A 21,413-nucleotide genomic window follows, 5' to 3' on the forward strand; every position below is an offset into this window, starting at 1 on the left:
CATCGTATTTCTTGAATTTGCCTTTATCACTGAATCAGTCTGATTAACGTGGCTTATTCTGGAAGAAGGTACAAATATCTTATAACCCCAACTTGGCTTTGGATTTCTATTTAAAAAATAAATAAATTACATATTTACAAAATATTTCCAAGATGATTTTAAGCAGAAGATCAGGAATTAAAACCCAACTCTAGTCCACCTCACTACTTCCTTCCCCACCTCGTGGCTGTGCTCTAGAAGGATCTGCTTCCAAAACCTCAACGCTCTAAAGGTTTCCAGCAGGCTGACTGATCTCCAAAAAGAGAGAGAAAGAACAAGTTCTGCACGAGAGAACATGGATTTTGCAATCACACCATTAGCAGCATTGATCTCACAGGACAGGTTTACCTTTTCGGCATTGGATCGAATGCACTTGACAAAATAAGGTTCTGCCTGGCCAAGGGTCTCCATCAGCTTGTTGAGTGATGCCTGCAACAGGGAATACATCTCCAGGTGAGAAACAGCATGAAGAACGATGAGAAAACAAGCACTGAGGCCACAAAACAAAACTTTGAACAAATGGTGAGTAAACCAGGGAGATGGGAAACAGTTCCCTGAAATGAGCATCTCACATTGATACAACTTGGCTGCTTCCATCTTCACACCCAACTAAATGGCTACAGAGGCAAGTAAGCCTGTTTGTTCAAGGCCTCTGCAGAAACCACAACAACACTCACACTGCTCTTCAAGACCCCCGCTTCAACCTTCCCAAATCAACCAGCAGATCCCAAAGTCCCCCCTGCGGCACCCCAATGAGCCACGCACAGACAGAGCGGGAGACAACGACCTGCCCCCTGTGCACCCAACTGCCAATGTTTCTAAAACACAAACATTTTCATCTGTTAGAAATCATTCCACTTTTTAAGTCTGAGATCATTGTTACTGGCACAGAAAAATTCTTGATCGTTTTCCAACAGGCAGACCTGACAGCTTTCTCCAATAACTGATTTCCACAGCTTGCCTGTCTCTTGCTGAGTGAACCCCCATTATGTCAAACTGAATTTACAGATCTTTAAAGCCTAAACATTTCACCAGCTGTTTTGAATCATAGAATTGCTCAGGTTGGAGAAGACCTTAATGACCGTCAAGTCCAATGGCAAAGGATGAAGGTCGTCCCAAAGATGGCACATCTCTGGCCATACCTGTCTGCTGAAAGGCACAACTGTGGTCACTGAGAATCAAGGCTCTGCCACATTTCTGACACAGAGTTTTCACTGCATTTCCATTTCCCTTCATTTCTGTGCTACTATTACAAGTGTAGACTAGAGAAGCGACCTGGTGTTGGAATCACTGCTGCATCCAACCACTCTATGGGATGTCTGATGAGTGCCTCCAACCTGCAAATACTGCAGCAAAGCACAAGCTCTCGGAAATAACACACTGACTGCTTTAGAGTAGAGCACACACAGTCCCTGAGTCACTGCGGCTGAACTGACTCCTTTGCTGCACTCTGCATTGTTCGTATTTCTTTTATGTGCCCTCTAAATGCTTTGGATGTCTCTGATTGCAGAGCACATGACTGACGTGGTATTAATAACGTGCTCCAGAGCCGATTACTCGTGGCAATGACCTGATTTTAATAGCGCCTAAAACTCTGCTATTTAAAAGATATTCCGTCGCACACATACTACATATAGCTACGGATTTATGGATATGCATGCTCATAAACCTGTGTGCACAAGTGCACAATATCAGAATGATGTAATTCATCTGAAGATTGGCTTGCAGAACACCTTCTGATCCTTCTGAAGCCATCCTGAGGGGAAGCCTTTTATGTTAATCAATGTCTGTCTACACGCAGGACCTGGGGAAGAGGGGCTGATGAGGCACCCACGTGTGGTGCAGCTGGACACGGAGCAGCCGTGGTGCTGGGGGGCTGTGATGCTGGGGGGCTGTGAAGGGGCAGAGCCCAGCTGGCGGGCACAGTCAATGACACAGCACAGGAAGGCAAAAGGGGACAGGGGGATTTTTAGCTCAGATCTCCGCTCTTCACAGCCTCCCGCTTCCACGTGCCTCCCGCTGCCATCTGGCCCGCCCCGAGCACTGCCAGGCCCTGGATTAACTCCCTGCCCTGCTCTGCTGCCCACCCGCAGCTCAAATGCCTTTTCCCCAGGGCCAGCCCTGCAGGGTGCCACCCAACATCCCAGCATGGAGAGCTGGCTGGGAGGGGAGCTGGTATAAATCTGCCCTGAGTTTTGAAGCAAGAGCCATCGCTGCTCTTGCAGCATCCCCTAATCCAGGCAGCGATGACTCAGAGTTATTTTGCAGCATAACTTCAAGCACGGCTTAAATCAATACGAGACACAGCAGCTGTGAGCTCCCTGTGCAGGCACCGGCCACAAGGCAGCATTTAGCTGAAAAACACAGCAATGCACAAACCCCGTGATGGGAAACATTTGTATTTCCTGTTGCTGACCCAGTTCCATGCTCTGCAATTTTATTAGCTTGCTCTTGATAAAAAGCCATCTTGCAGCCAGCACCAAGCTGCTCCCTGGAGAAAAAACTTCACCTTATGAGTGATAAATGAAACCAGGGCTGGAGAGCCCAGCATTCTTCTAGAAGAGGAGCAAGCAGGAACACCAGGAGCCAGCACACTGCAGTATGCTTTCATTCATTTAAATAAAAGAGGATGAGCTGTACGCACTGCTCTGATGCTGCCAGGTCAGTGCTGCAGTGTCAGAAAGCACAGGAGTTGTGTGAAGGCTCTGCTTTGCTGCACGGGGGGGATCTTCACAGCACCCTGAGCTCTGCTGCTCCTCTCTGCTGGGAGGTGTACAGGAACCTCAGCCCTGCACTCTTCTACATTACATCCGAAGGACAGATGGGTGTCAGGAAGACATCCTCAATTCAGCCCCCCCAAATGTATAAATTACTTATGAATTAAACTCTGCAGACATTTATTTTAACCAGTGTACAATTAGTCCAGACTGAGCTTTAAATATATACATATATATGCATTCTTCATTTTATATATACAGTGTTCTATATATGTGTGCACATATGTATATATATAAAATTACTTGATCGTATCCACATCCACGCACAAAGACACTCTCAAAATGACCAATATCTCAAAAATCAAAAGTAAAAACAAGTCAAACTTTCCCAGAAAAGCATTTTTTTAAAGTGAAATGCTGCATTCTAATACTACCACATGGCTGTGCATGTGACTGGCACCGATTCCCAAGCCCTGATGCACACATGAGCATTACTTTAGCTGTGGCTATTCCCAGGGAAGCTTGGCTGGCACACAGCACTGCCATCACAGCAAACGTTGTATTGATCCTCCTCTGAATTCCCCTGCATGCCTTGAGATAATGCAGCAATATTTTGACCTTTCTGCACCTATTAAAATTCACATTCCACCTGACTTGAAAACAGATTGAATTTTAAATGTTGAACCTAAGCAAAAAAACACTTTAAAATCCTATAGCAGAATTTGACTAGCTTTCTGGATTCAGCAGAGAAAACAAGATGATGTGATTGCCTTGAAAGCAAGGAGCCAGAAAACAGGCCGTGCACACACACACAGCTGCACGCTACGTAAATGTTTGATGAGGTGCCTCACTATGAGGGCACTTAAAAAATCACAGGCATGAAAGAGACCAGCATCAATCCCCCCAGCACAAGGCTTTCCCTGATGCCTTGCCTACTGGTTTTACCCTGACATAACTGCCTTTTTTCCCATCCCTTTCTGCAGCAGGTGACAATCTCTGTCCTGCAGCTCATCCTCACGTCCCACCTCTGCTGTCTTGGAGCATCATCTTGAGCTGAGCTCACATCCTGAACAAACAGTGGTGAAACTGGAACATATTTGCTTTTCATTCAGTACAGGCTTATCACCAATCTGTACCGAGGCAAACAGTGTGCTGCATTACCTGGAACTGGGCACTGATGCTAGGTGGTTTCTTCTTCTTATGGAGATGGAGAAGGGATTTTGTAATGTGGTCGTGAAGCGTCAGGTTGGTCAGGTGCTTGAGGGACTTCACATCCAGCATGTGCTGTGGAAAAGACAGATTTCATTCTCTATAAATATAACTAGAACTTACTGCCACGCTATAACCCTTTACATGCCCTGCAGGGCTTCCTTACAGTAACCACCCTATTTCATCTCCATGGAAAACATCAGGGAATGGCTTGAAACATATGATCTGCTTGGCCTCCTAGTTCTTGCCAAAGGCTTCTTTGACCATGGGAAGTTTGTCTCTCTGACACACTAAAGTGGGGCTGCAGACAAACATAAATATCACTGGAAAGTCGACAATTTGTCTATTATTTTCATGGCATTTTAACAACAAACTTGAATTGTGACTGCTGCAGATAATTCATCACATGTATACAGAAAACGAGCCGTCAGCCATAAGTAGCAAGTCCAGGGGCTTCATTCCTGTGAACAGGAAACTGTAGATGGAAACCACGTGCTTGCCAGCAGGACCTCAGAATCTCCTCTTTGAATAAGGATGGGGCGTATGAGAAAGTCCCAGGGAGGACTGGCACACTGACACAGTACAAAAGCCAGAGGAGAATTTCTTTCAGTTGAGCCAGCACTGCCAAGGCCAAAAAAGGCATCAGTCCACAAAATCTACTGAAAACCTCCTTCCTTCTAACTGCTATGAAATGGTCACTTCATCACACACAGCACATCCACTATTAATGAAGAGTCAGTTTATTGCCATTAGAAGACTACAGGGACTGCAGGACACGCAGCACTGTAGGTATGGCAGAAATGATCAATTGCTAAGATTGTTTTTAAGACCAAACTGTGCAGGCATCACGAAAATCACTTTGCTTATCAGGTGACAGCCATTCTGCATAACCTACTTGCTCTTTTTAGAGATTCAGTTATCATATGTCCCTAGCATGTACACACAAGAGCCCAAGCAGATCTGAAAAGGAGGATGCGAGTGCTCGCACAGACCTCTCCCAGCACAAACCAGGGCTGAAATCCTTTGGTTTTACAGACACTAATGAGCCCCAAACAGAGCAGAGATGACAGCAGTCCCAGAACAACCCCAGCCATCTTTCTTACACATACATCAGCATTTCAGCACTGCACCCACAGCCTTAAACTGGGACCAGCAAGGTCAAAACGCTGCTTCTCACCTTTGGGAGATTGGGTTTGGCTTTGCAGTTCTTATTTCGCCTGGGGAGACAATAAATGGCTCAGATTAATCCACTTGTCTAACTGCAGAATAGTCTGTGTGTTACACTACAACAGAACAGTTCTCCTTCTGCCATTAAGAAATCTTTTTTCTTTGCTGCGACACAGTACAGACAGTAAGGTTCAAAAACACTGGAGGTTGTGAACCAAGCCCCGCAAAATTCCCTTTAGCAACTCCTTCCTACAACCTGACCTGAAATGAGGCTCCCTCTGCATGCTGCCAACTCGTACGGATTCAGCTCCACAGCTGAGAGGAAGGTACTCAATCACAGTGCATTCTTACATCAGAAATGAAGGGCTAATTTGGGCAGCACGGGGACCATCCTGCTTTCTCACACCACCTGGGTGATGCTCTCTGAAACTCCACATCAGGCTGCAATGTGATTCACCCGCATTATTTCCACATCTAATTTGTAATGGAAACTTTGATATCACGTTAAAAAATGTTACTGCATAACATCACTGTCATCTCTTTAGACTGGTTTGACCGGGAGATTCATTCCTTCTCTCACTTCCCTGTACCACTTTACTGTGTCTGTCATTACAAATGAACGATAAGGGATGAATAACTCAGATATATAAAACATACCGGGGTCATTTTGACCCAACTGTGTCCAAGCCCACTTGAAACTGATCTCTTTTTTGCTTGTTTTGGCTATTTACATTCCTCTTATTACCCATATTGCTCATTATACACCAGGAATGAAGCCAAAATCCCCTCCTTTTGTACTGACATGAGGATGCCGTGGGCCCTTTCCAGCAGCTTGCTGTTAGTTGCGTTCACAAATATCCCATCCTTGTCCAGGAAGGAGCTGGGGCTGGTGAGCCTGCTGTGCCGCATCCCCATCCGGCCATTCCAGCCAACAGCAAAGGCATCCCTGAAACCCAAACAGGGCAGTCAGACACATTTAAGGATAGATGGAATAGACACAAAAGATGGTTCTATGACAGAATAAAGCATTGAGACGATTTACTTAGTAACCACTGCCATCTTCTAAGGTGGAAGATCAGAATCACTTCCCCTGTTTGTTCCCTTCTGCCACGGAGCACAGCTGTGCTGGTACCCAGCAGTGCGGCTCCCCTGCAGCCCTGGCGTGCAGGAGGACGAAGAGAGGAACCAAAGTCCTCCCTTACAGGAAGGAAAAGCTTCCACAAAGCTTCACATCAAGGCAAAATCACCTCCAGGGCTGGGGAGGCCAAGAGGAGCCTCCTTCCAGTGCCTGGGGTCATGCAATAGTTCTGTATGGTTCAGACAGCCTTGCAGAAACTGTCATGCAAAATAATACTGCGAGCTGGTCTAAGGAGGGATGTCGGGTCTGCAAAACCCCAGAGATATTTCAGAAAGATGGGGAAAGAATAGGAAGAGACCCGGCTCATGGAGGACACCAGTATGGCAGCATCAGCCTTCTGGCCATGAAGATGCCAAAGAACACAGTGGTTTATGCTTTGGAAGAAGTGAAAGATCAAGTGCCACAATGGAAAGAAAATGCTAAGCAAAAAGAGTTGTTAATGCAGCCAGTTCAAAGCTCACAGCCAAATCTCTGGAGTAAAACAGCATAAAGATTCAAGTCCCCTCACTGCCTTGCTGCAATGCTTTTAAAATTCATTCCTAGTTCCATTAAATCTGTATTTTGTCGTATACTGCTATTAAAAGAAAGGATGAATCACAGCAAAGCAAACCCTTGATGAGTGTCTCCGGATCTCATTTTTTTTAAGCAGCCCATTCGATCCAAGGAAGGCCACAGAGAAGCCTGAATTTCAGGGATGTCTGCAGGCCACCTTCACAGCTAAGGTCCCAAAGCCTCCTGCTTGCAGGGGAATAAAACACTGGCTGAACCAGTTCCACTAACCCTCAATGGCCACCTTCAGGACCCACAACCCATCACTAATTCAGCCAACTGTAACTCAGAATTGAGTAAGAAAGTGGTGATATGGGCTCTGAATGAGACTAAAGAAGAGAAAACCCTACAGATTCTCATGCACATTTAAGAAGACCAACCATCTCTGTGTATTACAGACACTTCAGGATGAATATGTGCACACAGTGATGGACACAGCTGTTGTGGTACTTGGAAGTCAATCATCTCATCATGCAAAACCAACTGCTTCAAGACAGACTGATCAACACCTGCTTCCCTGCACGCTGCGCCAACATCAAGGAACATAAAACGGTTTCTGCTGCATGAAAGCAGACAGCCCAAGCGGTTCTGGTTAGCAGCAGCATGGCTTTCATTACTCAGTGGCTGCTGAAGGCAGCTCTGAGGCGTGCTGGCTTCCCGGCGCTCTGCTGAAGCCTGGTTTCCTCCAGCTGCCATCCCAGCATGTGGGAACCACACGGTCACTTTCTTCTGAGATCAGAAGCTCGCTGGGCCCACCCCATGCCTTCCTGCATGATGTCATGCCTGAAATTTGCTTTTTGAAGAGAGCCCCGGGCTATCCTGGGACTTGTACAGCACAGACTTATCAGCCACCACATGATGATGAGATGGCTTGAAAAGAGAATTCCTCTGTTTCATTTAGCTCTGTAAATCACTCACCAGCCTATCTGTTGGCTCGACACTTCTGAACTGAGGGACAATTCAACCACAGGGCTGTTGCAGCAAACCTCTTTCCTATAGGTGTTATCCTATATATATATATGTATATATATATGTGTTATCTCTGCAGATCCCCCTTCTTTTTTTTTTTGACAAGCACAACTTAAAAGCAAAACCTACATTTAGAAAGCATGATTAATGACTCTTCAGATCAAAATTATTCACAGTGAAAGGTATTAAAAATCACACGCCTACTCCAAAAGTGCCTTCTGGAATTTAAAGACATGAGAGCTCACGCTGTGGTTTGGGCTTTCAGAAGGCAGGGGCACAGAGGACATGTGGGGACCAGTCCCCATGATGCCCAAGGTTGCACTACCCAAGGATGCCAAGATTAGAGACCATGCTACTGAGCGACTACACCAAGAGAAACGCAGGCAAAGCACTCTCAAAACCACATTTGTGCCAGTTACAGCAGAGGTGCAGCAGGAATAGAGGTCTGTCCTGAGTATTTTTAGGATGCAACTGCTGAGGATGAAGGAAGGAAGACACAGCAGACGCTACCCTTGATGCTGGCTGTTTATGGGAATTTGTGTGATGTCCTGACTTGTTTTAAGCCAAATAAATACAGCTGACCACGGGCTGAACCTCGACAGAAAGGAATAAACACATTCATCTTCTGTGTTCTGTGAGACAGTAGGAGTTTCCCTGCCTTTACAAGATGTACTATCAACAACTCCAGATAACTAAAATGTTTTGGGCTCTGAAAATACTGGCAGTCCAACCTGCCCTATTGGCATGCTCCAAAGTTAGAGCAATACAACCAGAAAATTGCCATCTCACTTAACTGATGTTCTCCAAGCACCGCCACCCCATCTCAAGGTTTTCTTTCAATAAGCATCCTCCTTTGGACTGCTGAGAGATGGCAGTTGGAGAAACTGCACAACACCTCTTATCTACCCATCAAGATCTTCACAGGGACAAAGTTTCATGTTACATCACTTTTAGGAAAACCTGTGCAACCAGAGAAGTGAGGAAGAGTCACTTCTGGAGGCACCAACCTTGTCTGCCTCTTTTGGAAAGAAAAGGGCATGGATGACATCTGTGGATTTTGTTCCCCTACATGTTGCTCTTTTTTTTTTTTTAAATCTTATTTCTATCTTGCATATTTGACTTAAGGTCACTAAATCAGAGATTTAATAATGTACTTAGAGAATATTTTGTATCACAAACAAAAAAAAACAACAATAAGATGCAGGCATCACGGTGTTCAGTGAGCATCCCTGCAACTTGTTCTTTGCTTCTCATGGAAATCAGTGCAGCCATGAAGTTGCAGCTGGATGTCTGCAGCTCCAAGCAATAACTCTGGGAGCTAAAGGTACACTGATCATGTATTTCCCAGTGTCCAAATACGTATGCTCAGAGGGAAGCAGGGAAGCACCATACCTCCTTAGAGATGCTATCTGAATAATCAGAATTTCTGGCATCTGACAATACAAGAAAAGCTGGAGAAAAGGTCAGTACCTGCACCCAGAGTCCCCACTGAAATGAAGACATTTTGCTTCACCAGAAGATTAATTCTGATGCAGATCTGGAGAAACTTTGGCCAAAGAGGCACAGATCTGTGCCAGCAAGACAGAACCAACTCTCAATCAGCAAAATCGAATTAGGTGCTTGAATGCCCACAACATTCAAGGAAGGATAAAAAATAGAACTGTATCTATAACCATACGAGTTGAATCTCCTTCAAAGTTCACACGCTGTAACATCACTCTGGAAGTAGAAGATCTCCTGTGCTCTAAGAGACATTTCAGTCACCAGACGTCCCATGATTTTCCCCTAACAAGCAGCAAACATTTGCTCAGTTACAATTTCAGACCTTCCCTGGTCCTGCACAGCCAGCAGCACCCGCAGCCATCAATCATATTGCTTGCACACAAACACATCATCTCTACTTTTGCCTCAGAAAAATGTCTGTTGTTTTTTTTCCCCCATGATATTGGCATATTCATTCTCTTTTTTTTTTGCACGCTTCTGACCACTTTGCACATCGCAGCACCTACAGCCGCTGCCTTGGGGCTGAGTAAAGCTGCTTTCTGTGCTGACTGGAAGTTAAGATATTTAGATATAACCAGCGGCAGCGAAAGAACTAAGAGAAGACAAAATTAATAAGCACACTGGGCAAACCATTGGCACAGTCATCAACAGGAGCAGATAGCATTCTCCCCTCCAACACCTCCTTGCCAGGACAATGTGGAAGCAGGACACTTACCACTGGCTCCTCTCGTTGATGGTATTGACTCCCTGGAGATCCGAGAGCGGCGTCCGCGGGCTTTTCCGAGTAATACCTACAGCAGCACATGGAGAGGGGAGTTTCTACCTGGCTTCTCACCAGCAGGCAATTAGCAGAGCCATAGCTTAGTGTTGACTACGGTGAGGAGGAGGATGTACATGTCACGGCACATGCTGCCCATACAAACAAAGGTGCCAAGGATGCCAACGTACCCATCGTTGTCGACGTCGTGCCTCTCTGCCCTCGAGTCATAGCCCTGTGAGTAACACTGTTTGCTCAACGTGTTGCTCTCCCTCCCACGCTCTCACGCTGTGTTAGGGACACGGTGTCCCAGCTTGTAAGCAAAAGCGACAAGGGAAGAACTGCTGTGACGCTGGGGATTGCTTCCTGCATGCCCAAAATATTCCTAAGCCATAAGACATGCTCTGCACCTCATGGGGCAGCTATAACACCTGGGTTTGAATAAGGTGCCTGGAGACAGGGTAACTTATGCCTTCCATGCTTCCTCCCTTCTTGCAGATAAAGGGATGTGGATGTGCACTGCACAGGGAGGTGTTACTGAAGCTGCATCCTTCAAGATGGGCAGATCTAGAGGACCACAAATAATAGATAGCCAAGGAAGTCATCAGACATGGTTACAGAAGCGAATGTATCATCAGTTATCTACCCCAAAGTGGAAATGTTTTGTAACCAACCATTTAAGAAGACATAAGGCAACTTTTGTAGGAAACAAAATAGCTTTCAAGCCTCTAAAATACAGCTACTTAGACCCAGTAAGCCTCAATTTGACAAGAAAACAGTCATGCAATTTTAAAATGTGTTGACATGTCTGCTGTGAGACAGGAAACATTGCAGTGCTGACTTAAACATGGGAACTGTATGCCCCCTCACTCTGACATTTCTGTAGCAGAATAAAACTGGAAAAAAAAACGAAAAGGAAGAAGCCTAAGAGATAGTTTTTAACTGAAAAGGAAGAAGCAATAGCAGATTCTCTGTGCAGGTTTGTCATTTTTGCTCAAGATGAAACAATTCCTGCTCAGGAGGTTTTGCCATCTCTACCTCTGATGATGTTCCAATAGAGAGCCAGATATTCCATTTTAGTGCTTATCTATGCCTAGAGTTTAAAACTCTCTTTAAAATCTCTGTTGTTGCCATCAAAGTCATTTTTTGGGTCACATTTCTCATCAGAGAAACATTCTCTTCCCTCTTTATTTTTTGTTTATTATTATTATTTTGTTACCAGTGCTTGGATGCTTGCATGTCCACATGCAGAAGGCTTCTCTAACTGACAGCACTCTGCTTGGAGTGTTTGGTGACCAGTTCCAGTCATAGAATCACAGAATGGCCTGGGTTGAAAAGGACCACAATGCTCATCCAGTTCCAACCCCTTGCTGTGTGCAGGTCGCCAACCAGTAGCCCAGGCTGCCCAGAGCCACATTCAGCCTGGTCTTGAATGCCTGCAGGGATGGGGCATCCACAGCCTCCTTGGGCAGCCTGTTCCACTGCCTCTCCACCCTCTGGGTGAAAAAGTTCCTCCTCATATCCAACCTAAACCTCCTGTCTCAGTTTAAAACCCCTTTCACTATCCACCCTTGTAAACAGGTGATGATGAACAATGGACTTTCATTGGTATTTTGCACAGATTTTCCTTCTGTCCATGCCTCCCAAAGCCCCGTCCAATGGAACAGGTCAGAGTGAAATTATGAAGACAAGGTTGTTCAAAATCACTGCAACCACACCTTGCTTCGATTGGGAAAAGGAAACGTCTATTTCAGGCTCCCAGATAATGGCTGCATTACAACTGTAACTCTGCCACTTTCACATCCCGAGTGACTTTTTGATGAACGTAAGTTATGGTGCGCCAGGATAGAAGCTGAGTTAAGGAGGATTGCTTCAGGAATACCAAAAAGACTGCATCGTGCCATCACTTGGCTCTTAAAAGGAGACATTCATACATGCCAAAGCCAAATAAAAGGTGCCATAGTGATGTAGCCCCTTTTCTAGGGAACAGAGAGGGCTTTTTATGAACAAATGGCAAAAAGTTTTAGATTTAACCACTTTGTGTACAGCCTAGTGAATTTTGTATAAGAAATATGGATTAAGGAACTGCATGCACTAATACACTGCATGCCAAAACACTGTGGTGCAAGAAGCCACTTGTTCCCTGCACCCAGCTCAGATGCAGGCTGATGAATTTTATATTTCGGGAATAATTTTATTCCCACCTCCCAAGCCTATTTCCTCTTCTTCAGCTGTGGTTTCACAAAGAATGGTTATGCTTACCACATGTTTTCACAGCAAAGAACTTCAGACAGTGCCTGCTTTGCCCATGAACATCAGCCAGCACAGACGTGGGGTTGAGCTGAGATGTTCACCCCCACACCTTGGAACACCACAGAGGAACACCAACCCCAGGCTGAGCACCTTCACCTGCAGTGCTCACAGATGTGGTCAATTCAACACCAAAATGTTGTATGTGCTTCAATCCTAGCTTAAGCTGTCAAAGACATGAAACCTGGGGAACAGCTTGAGGAAGCATGCCCCACGGGAAGAGATGAGGCCATAATAAGCCAGGCTTCAAAGCACTGAGCTCAGCAGCCTTATACATGGAACTTCCCTGCCTGACACTAAATTAAGGCTGTGTTTCAAAGCAGCTCTACAAATTCTGTCTTCATTCCTAAGCAAACTGCAAATTTAAACCCCCCAAACTTGCCACATTGCTGAGCTAACCTACACATCTTTACCTGCAACTAGAATTGTCTTAGTAAGGTCGCTTAACACTTCAGAAAATCTACTCCTGTGTTCATGTCACTGCACTGTGTTTCTATGCAGTAATAAAAGTAACAGTGGGAAGCTGCAGGAAGAATAATGTAGGCAGACAGAAGTCTAAAATAAGAATTAAAGCACTTCCTCTGCTCCCCCAGTGCTACGCTGCAGAAAGCAGAGAAATCTGATCTGAGGTTCTAGCAGGAAATGCATATTTGTGGAGTTATCATCCAAGTGCTGTACTTACCATGCCTGTTTCTGCAGAAACAAATCCCAGCATTTTGCACTTCTGCCTAAGCTGCACGAGGGCAACGTTAGCAGCTGGGGCAGCAAATGTGCCCTTGGCTGCATAGAGTCATGCTCTATTTCTGTAAGCCTTGTTATGCAAAATGAAGGAAGAGAACAATGGCGTGAAATGACACATCTCAAGCTGCGAGCATGAAACGTATGCACCTATGCAGACTCTTCTGAAGGCTTTGCATCACTCCCTGAAAGCAGTGAGGCCATTCCTGAGGCTCTGAGCGACCGCTGCAGGGCGTGCAGTGGAAGTGACCCCTTGGGTGACGCTGCATGCAGCACTGCTGGCAGCCTTGCAGCAGGAGGGCACGCTCCCTGCAGCCTCCTTTCTCCTCCCACCACACAGCACAGCCCTGGGAATTAGTAGCATGGGCAGGATATCCATGTTGTCATGCAGAACTAGTTTATCACGTGACAAAGGAGTGAGGGGGAAGAAACGGAGACCAAGTGCATCTTTACCTGCTTGCTCTGTTAAAATATTGCCAAATGCTTTGTGAGTATAGCCCATGGAAACAATGCAAATCTTAGGGAAAGACTCAGCAGAACCACCCATCCTCCCAAGAGACGCGGATCTGCCTTTGTTTTTGCTCTCCTATTGATTTCAGATGGGATCCAAACACCTTTTGGCAGCCAGCAGGATGGCCCGGAGGGCTGCTGGGGGATTCCACCCTTCCTACGCCGAATGCACCTGATCTCCATTTCCCCCGTGTGAGTGCGGCATCAGAGAGAAGGGCGGGATTGGAGCCTTACTGTACTTCTCCTCCTTGCATCTCTGCAGGATCTCTAAGCTCCTCTGGTGAACTGGGTGATGGAGAAAGCTAAAACTATCCACACTTTTCAAAACCGCACATGGCACTGCATCATCATGCCCTTGGGAAGTAAAATAAAAACAAAACAAAAAAATGGAGAGAAGAGAAAGATTACACAAGCAGAAATCAGGAAAGAGTGAAGAACAAGGCTGCCAGCTGCCTGAAGGATATCAGAGCTCTGCTGCTCAGCTCAGAGCTCATCTACACCATAGCAGTTCTGCCCACAAGCAGCAGGGACACAGCGGGACCTCAGCCACCCCACAAACAGGCAGTGGACACGGCAGCGGGACGTGGGGCTGGCTGGCATCCCCAGCTGCACTGCCATATTGGCCAGGGCACAGAAATGCCATAATCGCTCCAAGATTATTTGGACATACAGTAAATGATTACACAAATCTTGTATTATCATCTGTTCAAAACCCATTCCGTGCCTCTGCCAGCTGTTGGCTGCAGCTTCCTGGAGAGGCACACCCAGGCACGGCCACCTCAAACTCCCAGCTCATCCCAGTGCTGTGCCTTGCTCAGGCAGTGACCATTCAACAGAAGCAGAAGTCACTCGTATTGACAAGGATTTAGTCTTCCTCGAGGGCAGAGGACTGAGATTGGACCGGGATGGGATTGTTTGTAAGCAAGGAACAGAACTGGGAATGGGTCGAGGTGGAAAAAGCCAACCCTGGGAGGACTCCGTGGTCCAGCTCCAACCACGGGGAGGAGGAGAGGTGACACAGGTGGCACTCTGCAAGCAGGCAGCACCTCTCTGTGGCTGAACGGATCGAGGCAATGGGAAGCCTGAGAAGCATCACACTCCTGTGTGGTGGGGTCACTGAGGGGTTACCTTGTGTCAGCACACACAGAAGCATTTGTACCAACACGTCACATCATCAGAAAGGACTGAACTTCATAGAGGAACACTGTCAAGGGTCATCACTCCCCATCAGCACCACTTCACACTGCTCAGTGGCACCTCTGGGATCATTTCTGGCTGTTACTCTTATTTGGCAAATAGTAATTCTTTGCAATTTTTATTAATTTAACTTGGTGCCTGGCTTTGGGAAGAACTTAGCAGAACCCAGCAGGGTTTAACTCTGCCCATGTTTGTGAGATAGGGGTACGTCCCATTTAATCTGGGAGCAGCCCTTGCTGGCTGAATGGGAACACAGAGCCACACCAACCCTGACTTTGCTTCACATCCAGCAAAAAGCAGATGAGAAAGCTCAGAGTCCCAACAGCCTGATTTGTTAGACCAGCACCAACCCTTCTAAGTCTTCCCTAGCAAAATACTCTGGTTTTCTTGCATAATACATCCACACCACTGATACAGCAGACTGCAAAAAGAGTCAATCAGCCAAATTTCTTCCTTAAAAAGCTTGATAATGTTCCTTTCCTCAAAGTTCATTAAAACCAAATCTAGTTCTAACGTGTAGTTCTTCCAAACTATCTTGATTCTCCCCAATACACTCAATAATAGCAACAATTAAACCATACTGAACAATTAAACCAATACTGAAAGAGTCCACCCTTCAGCTAATTAGTGCCCCATTTGAGGAGGGTGAGCAGCACCATGGGAGCATCTCTTGAGCAGAAGTTTGCAGCTGTGCTGCTTTGCTGCCATGGGCCTCCAAGTTAAAGGGAACAACAGTCGCTAAAAGCTGTGCTATGAGAACACCAGGAGAAAAAGGAAGATCCCCAAAACACTGCAGGAAGAAATGGTGATACCACTGCAGCACCTGTAAAGCAGAGCGTGGAGCTCACAGCATTGCGCAGCACTGCTGGCACAGAGGAGATAACTGAAAGGCTGGCAGACAAAGAAAGCAGAGCACGTTTTGCAAAACTACTTATATGCACAGGCTGCAGGTTTTCTCATTAAATTCCCGCTGGACATTGCAAGCAGGACTCAGCCAGGCCTGCAGCCAGGTAGAAGCAGTTCAGATCAATTTGGGGTGAAGACAAAAGAATAAAAAGAGGCTTGAAAAAAGCATCATGCCTCAGACTTGTCTCTGCTCATTGGCTGCAGCCAGTGCCAGGTTGCAGCAGCAGCAGACAGAGAGCTGGACAGCCTTCTTAAAAATGATGTTAAATTATGACACGCGCAGCACTCGTGTGAATGTACACAGCTCTTCTTTGTGTGAGGTTTTTCTCTGCTAACCCACTGTAATGTCATCAAAAGCTCCACATCCACATGCACTGAGGCATTCAAATGATGCTAATTAAAGCCAGCAAGGTTTGGTAAAAAACAAAATAAACCTAAAACATATGCTGCCTTCAGTTGTCTGCGCTTTCCAGAACAATTACCAGGTAATTTTAGTGCCAAGTGGCTCTTCAATAATTCACAAATGCCTTATGCCATAGATGCACTGTGCAAAGCTGTGGCTTTTCAGCACTATTTTGGGCAGCAGGAGGGTCAATATTGGATGTTCTTGAGACCTTGTGAGCCTCCTGCTCTGCTGCACCTCCTCTAAAACCCTTTGCTTTTATTGCAAATATTTTGCAAGACATGGGATTTTGCACCAGCTATGTCTTCTGCTGGGTTCTGTGCAATGTCACTGCCCCTGCACAGCTCTCGCTTGGAGGGGAAGCCAGGAATGCTCTCCAGCAGAAAATGTTTACCTCATTACAGGAATTAACTTTGTAAACTACTCCCTTAGTTCTGCCTTCATAATGGTCAATTTTCAAGACTTCTTCCCAATTTGGTAATTATTCGGTAATATGAAGATGCAGGTAGGCAGAAATTCAGCATATAAACTCACTGGGGAACATTGGGAGGTTCAGGGCAAATTTTATCCTGTATTTTGAGGGCTCTGGGTTTTTTGTTTTTTTTCTCTTAGGAAAAAAAAAAACAACAAAAAAGGTTTTGAAAGAAAAAAGTGGGCACTGTATATGTATACAGTGGTATATTGTATTGTATTGTTGTATACTGAGTGCCAGAAAAAGTCTGTCTCAGCCCATGCTGGACACTGGTTGGCTTTGCCACAGAAAGAGAAGGTGGTACAAGAACTGAGTCTTCCAAAACTGCCTGAAAACCTCCTGACTGCTTTCTATCTATGCACAGATATAAGCAAGGCACAGCACAAACTGAAGGCTGGGAAGGCAGAGCTGAGCACAGCAGTCACGATTGCTCCCAAGAAGCAGAGGAAGCGAAGCAGGGCTTGAAACCAGCAGGGCAGGAGCTCTTACTTTCAGAGCCTTAACTTATTTTCCTTCCCTTGAACAGCTTGCTGTAGCTCAGCTTTGTGGGATTTATGAAAGGTGAAGAGGCAATGCGAGGAAAACACAAATTGAGATTTTTCAAGGTCAGGTATTTTGGGTGACGTTTCTCCCAATGCTAACAAGTCAAGTTTCAGGAAAGCTCCTTCGTGCAGGGAGGCTGCACACGTGGAACATCCCCCCATCCTCCATCTGGCACTGCAAAGCACCGATGTCTAAGTGCTGCCTTGACGTGCCAGGCAGACACAGGTTCCTCAGCAATGCCTTTCTCTCAGTCCCTTTGGAGCAGCTCAGGGCAGAGTCTCAATAGCTGAAAGCTGGTTTTGTCTCCTGCACTTCCTGGGATCTGACCAAAGGCTGGTATTATTCTCCCTGAACAAGACAATTATTCTTTCTGCTTGCACGGCTTCCCTATCGATGTGCCTTGTTCCCTGGCTCCCCTGATGCACACCTCACCACGTTTCCAACTGAAAACAAATGGGGCAGCTCTGTGCTTAATTTTAACTCAGCTGACGTTTTCCCTGCTGATGCTCTGATTTCATCATGAATTTCAAGCCCTCTTGTGCCCGGAAATTAATAGTAATAGTTTGTACCCGTCTTCCCAAAATTGCTTTAATGCAGAGAAACGTTCTAAAAGCACAGCCAAGTATTGCCTGCCACAGCATGATGATGCACCATTATTCTCATTTAATTTAATGCCCCTGTGTTCTGCATGAGGACAGCTCAGTGGTTCTGCATGACTGTGAAGCAATGAATTTTGCTAGACCAGGGGCACGCTCTCTTTCAGCTTGAAGGGTGAACAGCTTGAAAAACTCTAAGGAGGAATTAATCCCCATTTTTTTGCAGATGTAACCCTAACTGCTAAAGAAACCCTAGCTAAAAAGAATTTACTGGCTGATTTTCGTATTTCTGTTTGAATCATTCAGGACTTCCTACGCAGGCACGCAGGAAGAAGTGAAGCAGGGGTAAAATGAAGGTCTTAGAGCATTAAAATCCTACTGCATACATACCCATAAGCATAACTTTGGGATATCAGCTATCTATACATTTCTGTTACTCAGCTTTTTAACAGACCATTAACTCCTAATGAACCAGGCTGGCTATTTAAAATACCGTAGTAACATAAAAATTCATGCTGCTGGTGAAAAGCAAAGAGCAGAGTTAGGAAACCGGCCCGCTTACCAGTTTTCTTCTCGACGTATCGTTTTCCAGCCTCCCTAAAAGCAACCATTGCCCTGAAAAAAGCCCGGAGGACAGCCCAGCGGAACACTGCCACCGGGTCGATGCCGATCATCCCACAGATAAAGGCATTTTTGCTGCTTCGCAGGAGAGCCACAATGTCTGGGCGCATGTGGTCTGTGTTCTTCTCACGGAAATCCTGGGGAGAAAGGAGCAAAATAAGGAATCTCTGCAAGATGCACTGCAGAACAACTTGAGTCATGCTTCTACCTTATTTCTCCTTTCGTATTAGATACCTCTTTACCTCCAGAAAACAAATGCACTGCTCTCTGAAGCATGAAAGAGAAGGCATTCAAGTTTCTCATGTGTAATTATTGCATTAAAAGTGCAATTACAGATCTGCAGACCTGTAAATACCAGTATAGTTTCTTGTAAGCTCATCTTCACAAAAATCCTTCTGCTAATAACTTTCAGGTGCAAGTGGGATAAATGCAGAAATCATTTGCATGGGATTTTAGATGACCTGCATCAGTGAAACGCTGAGACCTGTGCTCACGTAGCCTGTACACTCTAATGATGGATCAATAAAAGACAGTAAGTTCTCTCAACGAACCAACCCCAGAAATATCAAATTAAAAAAATGCACTGCTGGGGTGCAGCAGGAGCCTCAGTGCACGTCCTCAATTCTTCCCCAAATACCAAGAGTATGCAACAGGGCAGAGAATGTGAAGACCATCCCCACCACCACCTTCCCCTCGCATGTTGTAGCCGAGCTTTTCACCAAGCACTCCCCTCTCCAAGCTCGCTTCTTTTCTCCAGCCAAGTCCTCTTCAAAACATCTCTGCAAAGCCTAACAAGATGCTTTAAGTGAAAGCAACTGCTGGGGAGCAGCTGGGTGACAGACCTTCACTCCGTACTTCACTTTGCCTGCGTAGTGTTTGATGATGAAAGCTGGCTCCATCACTGCTGGAAATTCAATGTAGGAGTTCCCTTCGTGTTGACGCTTGAACTTGTCCAGCAGGGTCTGGTTGGTGGCTTGAGGAAAACTGGTTGGAAAGAATGGAAATGGAGTATAAAAACTTCACTTCTTGCTTGACCACAAACAGTAAAATAGAAGTATTCTGAGCTTCCAGTTCAATGATTGCATATACCAAGTGCACTTTTGTATGCTGTCAACAAACAAAAACAAGATACACACGCTGTCTGACGAACTCTTTGCTGATTTAGTAGTGGTCTGAAACCAGTTATAAAAGGCATATATTCGTTAAGGACACTGCACTGTATGCCCAGTGCATGTCAATCATTCAAAACAGAGGCATTTATCCGAAACCCAAAGTTTTTGGGATTGGTTTTGAGGCTTTGAACACTCAGTCTTACATCTATGGGGGTATTTGTGCACCTAGGAAATCCTGAGCTAGCTTACCTACAAATGTTAACTTAAATTACAGCACTTCCCCAACTGATCCTGGCCTAGGAAAGAGGAAGGAAAGAAGTCACAGTACATTAGCCCTGTCTGCTGGTAGCAGCAAGCCAGTTCTTCACCTTCAAACCTCAAGGAAACCTACAGCACGGGGGGACATCTCACAGCAAATACCTGAGCATGGAAATCTCAGCTGCATCTGAGGCCATTAAACCCGATGGAAGGCAGCCCTTATGTGCAAGTGTCCCCAGGTTCACCTGGGCTTAATTTTAGGAGTAAATTGACTAAGCCACCTTATGGCTGGATAACAGCATCTCTACTGCCTGTTTAATTTCAAGCATCTTCATGTTATTACCCTGAAACACAGACAGAAGCAAAGCAAATGGAACTACTGCCCTTCCCTGTAACAGAGGAAATTACTGAAATAGAACCATAGGTATTGTTTGGTTAGGGCTTTTTGCTTAGCATGCTGATTCTCCAACTGCTTACGTTACCACCCTGGAAACAAAACTAATCAGCCTAGAGAGCAATGAGCATCTTTCTAGGAAAAATCACTCAGAAAAACTACAGGAAGAGCTAAGACTTGAGGACGAACGCTTCCTAAGTGCAGATCAAACACCATTAGCTGAAATACCACTTCCAGATTTTCCCCATTTATTTACAGAGGCAAAGCACTTATCTTTTCCTGCTCGCAGCCCCAGCTCAGAGGGCAGGCTCAGCACCCCTCACGGCTCTCACTTACTTGCTCTCCTCATCCAGCAGATGGAGCAGGCCGGTTGGCTTCTTGCTGATGAGGTTTATGCAGCCGGAGTTGTCAATGTAGTCGATGTTGTGCCAGCTAATCCCTTCTGCTCTGTATTCCTCCTACAAGAAAGAGCACAATTAGAGGTTACAACGATATTGGCTGTAAGCAAAAGGAAATCAAAAGGCCAAAGGGTTCCAAAGAAACTGATGCATCGTTTATCAAACCAAGCAGCTCTTCCACAACTGTGCCAACAAATGCTTCTGATGCAGAAGAAAACAAGACAGGAACATCTGTATGACTTGTGTTACGTAGAACCATGTGGCATTTGACAATTTCAGGCACAGCAAACTTGAAAACTGCTTCATGGACAGCAGTGGTAGCACTTTGGGAAAGAATCATCAAATGCACCCCACATTTTATTAAGCTGCAATAAAAAAAAACGATGCTAATTTTGCCTGCTTTCTCCTGAAGATAAGTTAGCTATGCTGCAGACTGGGCCTTCAAGAAACACGCACAATTTAAGCACACATAAAGCTATTAAAAGAAAACAGTGGTACAGCACACTCATTTAATTACACAGAAAAAGCAGGAAAACTCCCCATTCCTTGCTAGACTTCCCCCTTCTGAGCCCAACAGAATCTATGGTTGTGCTGTAAGGGCTGGCAGCCCCCCGGGGCACACATCACCAGAGTAGGTGTCAGCAGAGTAGGAATGGGGATCTGTCCCCACATTCGTCCTGCTGTACCCAGACCAAGCCATTCGTTTTCCACCAGACAGCTGCGATCCTTGCTCTTCTGGAAAGGGCTATCTCCTCTGAGATGCATCTGCAACTGTGTTATCTAGAAAAGTCTTCTGCAGAAATTATTTTAGTGCATCTGGAAGAAAGTAGAGCTGTTCTGCTCATAAAAATCCTAATCTTTATCATATGCTTTTACGTAACAACTTGTGACTCACTCTCAGAAGAGC

At 45.6% G+C, this 21,413-nt stretch overlaps 1 protein-coding gene across 1 annotated transcript in view; it reads right to left on the reverse strand.

Moving 5' to 3' along the window:
• Window positions 1-21,413, reverse strand: part of MYO9A (myosin IXA) — a 136,383-nt gene that overhangs the window by 31,407 nt on the left and 83,563 nt on the right. The window contains 9 exon segments of the mRNA XM_010717130.3: window positions 388-468; window positions 3,918-4,040; window positions 5,143-5,182; window positions 5,935-6,078; window positions 10,007-10,082; window positions 13,841-13,960; window positions 18,286-18,481; window positions 19,187-19,328; window positions 20,445-20,566. Coding sequence (XP_010715432.2) covers window positions 388-468; window positions 3,918-4,040; window positions 5,143-5,182; window positions 5,935-6,078; window positions 10,007-10,082; window positions 13,841-13,960; window positions 18,286-18,481; window positions 19,187-19,328; window positions 20,445-20,566 — 1,044 coding nt within the window.

The sequence above is a fragment of the Meleagris gallopavo genome, chromosome 12 (genome assembly GCF_000146605.3).
Source record: "Meleagris gallopavo isolate NT-WF06-2002-E0010 breed Aviagen turkey brand Nicholas breeding stock chromosome 12, Turkey_5.1, whole genome shotgun sequence".
Classification (NCBI taxonomy): Eukaryota; Metazoa; Chordata; class Aves; order Galliformes; family Phasianidae; genus Meleagris; species Meleagris gallopavo.